Below are 11,864 nucleotides of genomic sequence, written 5' to 3' on the forward strand. Positions count from 1 at the left end.
CACAAACTGGTGGTTGAATCTTACTACAATACAGGTGAACTGGACGCTGTCTTCCCCAGCACACGGCTCTCATAACTATGGCTCTCCCCTCCCTGCACCTGCCTCTCTCTCCCTCATGTTAGGGCCAGCCCTGTATGGGGCATCTCCTAATGCTTTGGTGGAGGACAGGACTACATCTCCCAGCGTTCAACTGAGCAGAGAGAGAGAGAGAGAGAGAGAGAGAGAGAGAGAGAGAGAGAGAGAGAGAGAGAGAGAGTTAAAAACAAAACACCCAGGCTCGTGCGAGCGCTCCTCGCGCGTCGCCAAGTGACGTCACCCCCTCAGAGAACGAGAGGAAACCCTGAGTGAAAAAACTACGGCACCCGGCAGCCCTTGCGTGTTATTTACATACTCGCGGCCTGTTGAGTAGCGAGGGCTGGGGGAAGAAGGCTGTGGGCGGAGCCGCCGTTGCCGTGGCGCCCGGAGTGACGTGAGAGAGAGATCTCGGGCGGTCCTACTGGGAGGCCGTGAGTCAGTCAAGGGGCAGCCGAGGCTGACGTGCCGGCGGGGGCTTTGCGTGTGTGGCATCTGTGTGTCAGTCAGGGAGTGGTCACCGTGAGGGCTCGGGCCTGTGAGAGGCCCTACAGCCGCCGCCGCCGCTGCTGGTGGAGGGGCCTCTCCGGTCGGGAGGAAGGCGGAGGTGGTGTCTCCTTTCCTGGCGCTTTGCCTCAGCACCGGCGGTCTTCGGCCGGCCCCGCTTCCCTCCCTCACGGTTGATCCTATCGTAAGCGGGAGGTCGCGGGGTGCCGCCGTTTCTCCGCTGCCGCTCTCTCCGCCTGCGGCCCAGCCATGTCGGGGCTGCTGGGCAAGCTGTTCGGGACGGGCGGGAAGGGCGGCGGCAAGGGGCCTTCCCCCCAGGAGGCCATCCAGCGGCTTCGCGACACGGAGGAGATGCTGAGCAAGAAGCAGGAGTTCCTGGAGAAGAAGATCGAGCAGGAGCTGGGGGCGGCCCGCAAACACGGCACCAAGAACAAGCGCGGTGAGCCGGGGCGGGTGGAGGAAGAGGTGGCTTCTTTCCTCGGGTGGGACTTCTTTACAAAGTTCCCTTTATTTATATGCTGGTTTCCCACCCACACAGTGAACTGCGCCCAAAGCGCCTCGTAATAACCACTGGCGGAGACACTGTCAAAATAGGTAACATCTTCGGGGGAGGGGAAGCAACTTTACAGAACACATCAATTGCATTCAAGTAAGGCAAAATAAGATAGGTAGATGTAAATCCGTAAATAAAGACTTTCAGTATTATAGTTACTCCGTTTGATACTTAACAAGCAGAGCACAAAATAAAAGCTTGCAGACCTAAATAAATAAAGCAGACCAACGTGACCAGTGCTGGACACACTCCAAGGGGCCACAGCAGCCTAAAATCTACCTGTGGCAAGAGGGGTGTAGAGACAGAAAGGTGCTTGGACCTTTCTAAAGGAAAGGATGGTGCTGGGGTCAGTTAGAGCAAAGTAAAAACACAGCCTAATAGGTAGGAAAAGAGCTTGCTTCACAATGTTGTGTATGTTTACTCAGAGATAAGACACCTTGCAATCTGCAGATTTTTACTTTCATTTAAATGTGCCTAAGATTGCGGTATTAGTGGCATTTTTGCCTTAAAAGCCTCCAGGGTAATGTTCAGCCTACTAGGAACGCAAAATAGATAAACTAAACGTGCAGCAACTATCAATGAAATGGCACACAAGACAGGAGCAAAACACATTTCCATTATTGGGGTGGCCTGCCTGGTCTCACCAGATCATTGTTATACTGTAAGGCTACAGTTCCGTAATTAAAAGTACCCAGCCCAGAGCTCTTCCTCCATTCCTGTTTTTGTGGGCCTCTTGTGAGTTTGGCATACAGATAAGTTTTGCAGGCTTTTCTCTACACTGCTTTCAGCACAAAAGAGACTTCAGATGTTGAGGGGGGAAGTAAAGGGGGCTGTTGTGTGAACTACACTGGAGGCGTACAAGTTTATTCAATATAGTGAAATAAATGGCAGCTGGTTTTCAGAATGGGAACATTATTATAGTATATCTGAAAAATATGATGTGCTTTGTTTCCATGTGCCCATCTCCTATAGCAGGCATGTCCAACAGGTTGATCGTGATCTACTGGTCAATTGCGGGGTGGCCCTGGTTGATCCTGGTCGATCTTGGGACAACTTTGGTTCACCCTCGAATGACAATGTAGATCACTGCCAGTTTTTTATACTGTGAGTAGATCAGTATCTTGGGAGTTCGGCGTGCCTGTCCTACAGTTAAAGTCTCTTTCATTTTTCTCAGGCCATTAGTAGCATTTGCATCTTGAACTCTCTTGGTTTGGGGCCTATACACACATAAAAGTGTAAGGTAGCAGATGCCGTGTTTCTATAGTTTGGACTTAATTCTTGACGCCAGCAATTTGCTGTACATCTGTCCTGGTCTTACTCTTTCCCCACCCCTCTTTGAGTTTTGCTCTTCAAGTTCTGCTGTAGCACTCAGATCTTGGGTTAGTTTGAGTGGGATTCTGCGAGGGAGTACCTTAGGGTTAGCCTCTAGATACAGCATCTTTTCTATGTCCCTGCTCAGTTTTGGGTTGCTTCCTTGGGGCTGCATCCAGACCTGTGCAGGGCAGGGAGGCAGCTGGGTACACTTGCCCCAGGCCTCAGAGGACTAAGCTGGCTGGGGGAGGGGGGTGCTAGGGGCCTGCCAGACTTATGCTGTCATGTCAAGAACAGGACTTCTCCCTCAGGCCTCAGACAAGCTCTGCATGGGCCTGGCTGCATCCATTTGAAGCCTAGACCTAAGTAGGAACCTGCACTTTGTGCAGAGTGATTTGTAATCTTTAAACTAGCACTGACATTGTATTTCCTCATTGAGGCTTCCTTGCTGAGGCTAAGTTCTAAGCTAATCTCTTGTCAGGGTCAGTATTCCTTATTTATTAGTTGAACCTGAGGCACATTGAAAAGATATTAAACAAGAGGCTGTTTATCTTATCTCATTTATGAAGCTGCAGTATATGTTCCATGTTATGTTGCTCAGGACTATTTTCCTTTAATTGACACTGTCTCATTCTTATCATGGTTTTGCTATTTAGTGTGCTGTGCATGCTTGTGGTATTTAGAAGCAACAGGGTCTCCTTACAGTAATACTGGAACTTTTTATCTCCACAGCAGAATATGTTTCTGTGTATACAATTTATGTACATTCTTTACCATTTATTTCTGTTGTCAGCTTTTATAATCATGACTTGTAAAAAATGCCAAATAAAGGGAGAAAGCTATAGGCTTCTTTAATTCATCATCTGGCTAGTTGGAAAAGCTTAGTTTGCTGATCTGGCAAATGCTTCATTCTATCAATGGGAAATTAGATTGGTTGTATAGTTACAACAGAATGCTGCACTTTATGCTGTAATGCAATTTACTGACAGCTGATGTGGTGTTGTGGTAAAGAGATTGAGCTACAAATCAAGATGTCCCCTGTTTGACTCTTACTGTTCATTAGGTAGCCGTAGAATAATGCTGGTCTGCTTTGCAGGGTGGTTGTAAAGATCACAACAAAGTAATTTCTGAATAGGAATATTTCATTAAAGTACCACACTAGTCAGTGTGGGAGAAGATACTTGCTTACCTGTGACAGTGGTTCATACTACCTTGAGACTAGACCGAGGGCCAGCTTGGGCATGTTGAAGGTCTGAGATCAGAATCTCCTGTATGCTTGTAAACCTCAAAACATCTATGGGGAAGGAACACTAGGAAAGTTGTTTAAAATGAGCAAGCAAGCAAACAAACAAACAAAAATCTCATGCTATTTCCCTGATCTAAATCATTCCCTAAGCTCCAGGAGGAAAATGTCAGGTACAGATGTACATTTCAGCAATATCTTGTCATTCTTCTTAAAATTAAAGTGTTACTGCATCCCTTCATGCTGATTAGCGTGCATAGAATTAGAGAAAAATTGCTATGGTTGTCCCCCCCCCCAAACTCGCCAGTTTCAGCAGAAAACATGGTGTGTGTATGTACAATGCTACATTGCGTGTTGCAAGTGCCTACCGTTATGAAAGTTGAGCAATAGAGCTCCACTATACTGTATCTGCTAACAGTAAAAAATACATTTGCAGTGAGATCAAGGAGGTTAAAATTTGAAAAACCTATTCCCTGATGTATACAACTCTCAGACTCTCGATGAGTAAGGACTTTCCCTTCATGTGAAGAAAGCTGCAGCAGATTGAGCTAATAGTGTGTCCCACAGTCAAGATGGCAGTTACTGCACGTGCTGTAGAGGAAAGTGAGGGGCAGATGGGGCTCATCAGCCTGGTAAGGTAGTCCATCTAAGAGAAGGAAAACTCTGGTCCTAAATCTCCACTGCCTTGTGGGACAACTTCGGAGAAGAAAAGGCTAAGGAGCAAACCCTACACAAATCCAGAGTGGAGTCCCTAAGGTGGTGGGATGGCACCTTGTACGCCTTCTTCTGGTCAGCTACTCCTGCAGCCAAGCTGATGCCAAACGTATTGCTCTGCTTTTCTTTGGACCACATCAGCAAGGCAGAGAGGAGGATCTTGTCATCTGGGCAGCCCAGGACCTCCATACATACGGCCCAGGCTTGTTCCCTGGGGAGGTTACTTTGGTGGTCGGTTTGACTTCACCCCAGAGGTGCAGTCCATTGTTTCTTGAGACAGATGGATGCCAGCAACAACTCTATACCGAAGATTCTTCAAATACTATAAAGATGCATTTTTAGAGAGGATGATACAAAAAACATAGGCTGAAATGTGACTGTAAGCTGATCTTCCTTTATGGTCACCAGTTGATTATAAATCTTGGTACAAGTGCATTTAAAACTGCATTTCAGTCCTTTGCACAGAAATGACAATTGCAAGAAAGAATCTGTCGAGCAGCAACGTAGCACATTTGAAACCTGTCTACGTCCCATCAAAATGAATGGAATTGCACTAAAGTTGTCAATATCCCAATTTCCACTGCAGATTGCTGTTTACGTTGAGTTTAATCTTAAGAGTTCCACAAGAATCTGCATGCAGTTCTTGATGAGTGAAGTTTAGTGCTTCTGATGATGCGAGTTAGTGATTCAAGTTTATTGAGTGCTAAAAAGAATTTTTTGCTATAAAGGAGAATTGCTATTCCTTAATTTGCAAGTCTCTTTTAAGAGGCATAATAGATTAGGGTCATCTCTGGTGTAACATACAGTGTAAATAATGGAGCATAACTTCATACGGCTGGGATGTTGAGGCTTCTGTTTTTCCCTGCTTACTGAAATGTTCAGATTCATAATATTGCAAAGAAGATGCTAAATTTTATTATCATCTCTTAAGAAGTTATCTTTTTACCTCTGGATAGATAATGCTGTGGTAATAAATACAATTAATTTTTAGCTCAGTGGGAATTTATAACAAGAACAATTTTGCTGGAAATGACTTGTAAAAAAATTCAGTGCCTGAAAACTTCATTGTAACAGAACACTATAGTTATTCTCACAATTACCTGATTCAGATGGTCAAAGTGACTTACTGCCACCTGACACTTAAATGCCCAGAAACAACACTCTGCCCAGGCGGTATATGAACAGATCTATTTCAGTGTTGGCCTGCGTCATATGTTAATTTAACTTGTGTTGTTGCTGAAAATAGGTAAAGTTGCATAGGGTTAGGCAACAAACTGGGCTGCTATTTGTAGAAATAGCATCATAGGATTCTTTGAAAAGATGGTTTTTAGAAGATAATGTAACTCATCCTGGCAGAAACAGTGCAGTGGCTCTACCATAACACTTGACCTACAGTTTGAATGTTTTACAGTGGAAAGCAGCTCAAATTCCAGCATTCATAGAGGGCAGCCAGATGAGGGAAACTTCTAAATGTAGGCTTTGTTTACTTCTTGAAAAGGTTTTACAAACTGCAGATGGCCGGAGCTGTATTCCTGCTCAGTATAATTCCTGTTTAAGGTTTTAAACGATAAATTCATTTAATTAGGAACTTTCAGTGGGCAGTGGAAAATGGTAACTGTTGCATCTTAATTTTAATGGTATAATGAAATTTCCTTTGCTATAGATGTTTAGCTCTCAAAATTAAAAACGGACACCTGATTGCCTACTATTTAATGTGAATAGTCTTGTATAGCCATTTTAGTTTTGCAACTGGCTATAATTCTGCTTGAGTACCAATTACTACATCAGTTCTAACTGCCTCAAACTGATCCGCTTCCATGTGTACCAGGCAGCCTAGTTTCTTGTATCTTGTTCAGTATTCCTGCTTGCATTTTCCAGTTCTCCGCTATGATAACATGCTAAAGTGAACTAGAAAATCTATACCTATGCAGATGATTGCCTCCTTTATATATATATATAAGATTTTATTAAAGGTTTTTCATAATACAATACAATAAAAGAAACTAATCTAAATAAAAACAAAAACAAAAACAGAGAAAGAAAGACAAAACAGTCATACGCCTTGCTTGATTAGCGTATTTTCCGGCCTATAAGACAACTGGGCGTATAAGACGACCCCCGACTTTTCCAGTTAAAATTTAGAGTTTGGGATATACTCACCGTATAAGACTACCCCTCTTCTAATGCACACCAAATAAAAATTGGAAAAACCAGTCTCCAGTCCGGCTCGGAAATCCGCTCCACTTCCCAGTGGGGGGGCATGGCTGGGTCCGTTTAAACAGAGGAGCGAGCCAGAGGGCTTCCTCTTTGGCTCACTTCCTCAGTCGCTAGGACGTCGCTGAACTTTGCTCAGTTATTCCTTTTGTCGGACCTGCTGAAGCATTTGGGGGGGATTTTTTACTGCTTTTGTTGAGCCGCTCTCGTGGAATTTGCTTGGGATGTGGAACAGCTGACAGGCACCATTTCAACCCAGGGTGGCTGGAAAAAAGCCTTTATCGGACGCCCCGATCAATTGGCAGTGGGGTGAGTCCATCGCTGTGCGTGGGGAGCAGGGCATTTGAGGGGAGTTCTCCCTCAATTGCCGCTCTCGCTTTACAACTTTGCCACCCTCGTGGTGAAAAAGCTTCCGGGTTTCTCTGTTCCCAGCCACCTCCCCCTCTCTGCTTCCCCTGCCCAAACTGCTCCCTTCATCGTTGCCCTCACAGCTTGATAATCGGCTTCCCCCACCAAGCTGAGTTTTAATTGACACCAAGAAATGGGAAATCCTCATTGCCTCACTTTTTCCTTGAGGAGAAGGTGCCCTAGGGGTGGTTCTCCTGCAGCTACTTATGTCTGGCCTGTACCAAATGTCCTTGCTTACTCAGAGTGTTCTCTTCTCTTTCCTGCCCCCAAAGTATCTTAGATGGTGGTCATATAAAGCGTTTCCATTTCTTACATAGTGACTAAGACAAAACATCCAGATTTTATGCATTTCTTGTGTTCATTTTACTTTACATTCTTGTGTAGTTTGAATAATTCTTTGAGCCTTCTCTCTCATTACCTGCTATTCTACCATATTAGAAAGATTGAATGAAGGTTTATTTGTCAACAAGCCTGTCATGCCTTGTGTGCTAAGCATCTAAGCTTCTAGTACTTGGCTGTAGATCCTGCAGTTTGATACTGAGTAGACAAACAACTCAGCAACAAAATTGATTTGCTTAGAGAAAGACACCTATTGGTAACAAAAGTTAATTAAACTGGGAACACAAAAGATGCGAGAGGCATAATTGGTAGCATAAATTTTAAGTGGTTTTATGTTCTGAACATCATGCTTGTAGAAACAGTTTTAGATGCACATTGTATATCAATCATCATTTGTCTTGTTTTTGTCCAGCTGCACTTCAAGCCCTAAAACGAAAGAAGAGGTATGAGAAGCAGCTTGCACAAATCGATGGCACATTATCGACAATCGAATTCCAGAGGGAAGCACTGGAAAATGCCAACACCAACACTGAAGTGCTCAAGAATATGGGATTTGCTGCCAAAGCAATGAAAGCTGCTCACGACAACATGTAAGATGCTCTTCATCATTGGTTCATTGAATGGGCCAACTTTTCACTGAGTGCAGTACAAAGGGACACATTCACTCTTTGCCCATATTCTCTCTTTTTTGGATAGTTCTGGACAGTTATTATAAACCAGTCTGCACACAGTAATTCAAATTCTACATTGTGCAGCGGGACTTGTTTCTATAAAAGTATGTACAGACGTGTATAAGCTTTCAAAGAACTGATCATGCTCAGTATCATTACATGTAGACATGCTTTATCTGTAAGCAGCATATAGTTTGAAAAGTATGTGGCTTTCATGGTTAAAGTCTTTGAATTTTACTTCCAGATTATGCAACTGAATAGATGCAAACAATTTATTAGAGCAACCAGTTATTACTGTTACAATTTTTATTTAAATTAGTCTGAATTCTTGCTCAGGAAATAATGATTTCAAAGGAAGAAGTGTGTTTTAAATCAGCAGTATTGTTTTCTTGTTGATTTGAATCAGTTTGCCCTGGTGGTTAGCTGAATATTTCCTTAAAGCTATTGAGACTTGTAATGATCTCCAAGACTAAACAGGTGAATGGTTCAAGTAACTTAAATCCTTTTCCTACAGGGATATTGACAAAGTAGATGAACTAATGCAAGACATTGCAGAACAGCAGGAGTTAGCAGAAGAAATTTCAACAGCTATCTCCAAGCCTGTGGGAATCGGTGAAGAATTTGATGAGGTAAGTACCAAACAGTTTAAGACAAGTATGATGTTTGTACACATACAAACTTAAGGATTTTGAAACACACTTCTTGTGACTCAAAATATTATGACTTGTGATTTTTCCATCTTATATAACAACAGAAATGTGAGTTTAATACTCTGGCTTGCGCTTGGGAACAACAAAATAATTTGGATATGTAAATGTTTTGAGACACCTAGAATGCCCAGTTGTGTTGAGTTGGACATGAAGGTTTCTTACAATTATATGATGTTACAAAATTGGCAACAGTGATTTCTGGTGCTAGCACCTGTAACTGCAGTGTCTCTCTCCTTCAATAATAGGATGAACTGATGGCTGAACTAGAGGAACTCGAACAGGAAGAATTGGATAAAAACTTGCTGGAGATCAGTGGTCCTGAAACAGTTCCACTTCCCAATGTGCCCTCAATATCTATACCTTCAAAACCAGGTGAGTGCCTTGCAATTGCTAGAGACAGGAGCATCTTGTAACAAGTGCATTTGTCAAAAAAGCATTGTAATATGCCATTCTTGTGGTTTTATTTCTGAACTACTGTGCAAAATTTACACACACTAATCTGTTTCACAGAAGGAAAGCCAGTTAAGTTCCCTAGTTATCTTTATCTACAGATCTAATGTCATGGTTCTCAAAGCTGGGTGGGGGAGCTTCCTCAGGATCTATCTCTGACACCTTAGACCCCATAAGCAGTTTTCTGATCGCCTATTCCAGCTAATCAATGGTTTCCAGGTTGGAATACTTCATTTACTTTTATTCCCCCAGGGATGAGAACAATTGTCTCGAAGAAAAGGAACTTGGGTGACAAAATTCTTCCCCCATACCTTTAGTTTGAGAATCACTGTCTTGGGTATGAGAATAAATGGATGTGGTTCTGATTAAAATCCCTTGCCCATAGTGTTGTAGCATTGCACAGTTCTGTTGGCAGCATGCAGATGTTGCCCATGTGTGGATAACACAGCAAGGAGCTTTTTAAACATGCCCTCCATTTTCCCATATAACCTGGCGTATCACCCCAGGGAAGCAAGCACCACTTTAAAACACTGCCCGCCATTTGGCAACTAAGCCATATTTAAGGAGCTTCTATTGACATAATCCCTAGAGAACTCGGGTTTGGATACCTGAAAGTATCCCTTTTAGGCTCCCATCCAGGTCTCTCTATTTCCTGAGATCATTGGAAGAGGCTGTCACTGGTTGTGCCACTGTCACAGATGTACATTGTGCAGCAATCTGGGAGAGGGTCTTTGGTGGCATCTGCCTTGTAGAGCTTCCTCTTTTCTGAAATAAGGCAAGCAACTCTTGAATTTTCAGAACATGCTTAGTACTTGTTCACTCAGGTATTTGTTGGTTGCTAAAATAATTGCTTGGGATGGGGTGTATATTTGTGTGACATAATTTTGTTGTGATTTTAAATATTTGATGATGTTAGTTTTTATTTTATTTTATTTTATTTGTATTATGTTTACATGCCAGGAACTGCTCTTGTATTGGCCAGATGAAGAGTGGGTGTATAAATACCTAAAATAAATACATTGGACAACTGCATACAATCACGATGTAGTGCTTAATCTTGTGGTGTTGTGTCTTTTTCTAGCTAAGAAGAAAGAAGAAGAAGAGGATGATGACATGAAAGAGCTAGAAGCCTGGGCTGAAAACATATAACTACACCAGCTGCCCAGCTGGAGAAACAATTGAGACTCTGCTCACCTGTTGCTACAGGTGCATGTATGGGTGGGAGACATCATTAAGCGCAACGCCTTTATTTCTTTAATCCCATAGCTGTGGGAATTGCATTCTGCATAGCATGGTCTGAGCAAGGGAAACAAAGTTTCCAAAGAAAGTTGCCTGCAGTTTAGGGTGTTGACTTACTTTAAATAATAAACCTTATTGGCAAAATTCCAACATTCAGCTTCTGGACTATGCTAATGCCACTGCTGGATCACCATCTTTCAGAGTTCTGACCATGCTGAATCTGACTCGGGATACGAAGCCTGTAACTTAATTTGATGGAAACGCTTTTAGAAGTCTTGTAAAGTATTTCAAAAGGAAAAGTCATAAGCCGTTATTGGATTATTATGCTTAGATGTACAAATGCATCACTTAGGCTTTTAGTTCTTTAAAGTCTCTATTTATATCCATTGGTGGCATTGACACTCCTCTCTCCGCATTACACTCACTTGGTCGCTGTTCCCAGTTGGATTTGGTGAGGTGGATTTGGAATGTTGAAGTAATTCTATGATGGAAGTAGGTGAAATTGACACTAGCTGTACATTTTTCTACATAGCACCTGGAATGTTGATTGCTATCTGTGATATCCAATTCCCATTCAGACACAAACATACATTTATTTTAAATAAGGATCTATGGTTTGCACTGTATTAAATACCTTGATTGATTTTCGTACCTGCCTGATGTCTTCACTATGCATGTATGTAACAGAAACTTGGAGAACCTTTGTTGGGATTTCCCCCACCCCATTTTGTACATCGGTATTCTCTGGTACTTTGGTCTTCCTTCGAGGCAGAAGTGTAGATATCCAAGTATGTGCCACTTTGGTTCTTAAGTTGAATATTCAGAATAGTATATGCTAGAAATACTAATACATTCTCCCCTCCCCCCAAATGAACAGAATTTGAATAGTGCTAAGCAGTGCCTGTTTTTGAAAGCTTACTGCTGTGTCAGCCCATCTGATGTTGAATCCATTTGCCACATGGTGTTCATTAATTTGCTACAAACAACAACTCTGTGCCAGAGCCAGAAGCATTGCCTTGGTTAATAATAGAAGGGCCTTTGCTCTTCATTCTGCATAAGTACATCATGCGTTTTTCAGCATGCAACCTTTCAGCATTCTATATGGAACTCTGCCACCAAGTATTTGTATAAAAGGAAGAAAACAGACAACCGCTACTGAAAATACACAATATCCCACAGTAACTATCTTAGTATTGGTTTTGGAAAGGCTTAGTCCAAATGCTGGCTGAGGCAGCTGTCTTGGCAGTTTCTCTGCTCCATAATATGGTAGAAATCTCATTTGAAAATTTCCCTGGGGTATAGCTGAAGATTATAGTCTGATATGCATTATGGTTGCTGCTGTTTTCAGCATACCCTTGTTTCCTATTAATGGTGTCCTTGTGCTTCCTATATCCGTGGATGTTCCGCTCCTCAGGATTGTGTGCCCATTTTCT

At 42.6% G+C, this 11,864-nt stretch overlaps 1 protein-coding gene across 1 annotated transcript; it reads left to right on the plus strand.

Moving 5' to 3' along the window:
- Nucleotides 1-417: 417 nt before the first annotated feature.
- On the plus strand, nucleotides 418-11,082 carry CHMP4B (charged multivesicular body protein 4B). Its single transcript, XM_082225383.1, has 5 exons — nucleotides 418-1,018; nucleotides 7,774-7,951; nucleotides 8,547-8,661; nucleotides 8,988-9,114; nucleotides 10,274-11,082. The coding sequence occupies exons 1-5, from the start codon at nucleotides 829-831 to the stop codon at nucleotides 10,339-10,341; spliced, it is 678 nt and encodes a 225-aa protein (XP_082081509.1). The 5' UTR covers nucleotides 418-828; the 3' UTR covers nucleotides 10,342-11,082.
- The last annotated feature ends 782 nt before the right edge of the window (nucleotides 11,083-11,864 follow it).

This window comes from Podarcis vaucheri, assembly GCF_965113315.1.
Source record: "Podarcis vaucheri genome assembly, chromosome: 6".
NCBI lineage: Eukaryota > Metazoa > Chordata > Lepidosauria > Squamata > Lacertidae > Podarcis > Podarcis vaucheri.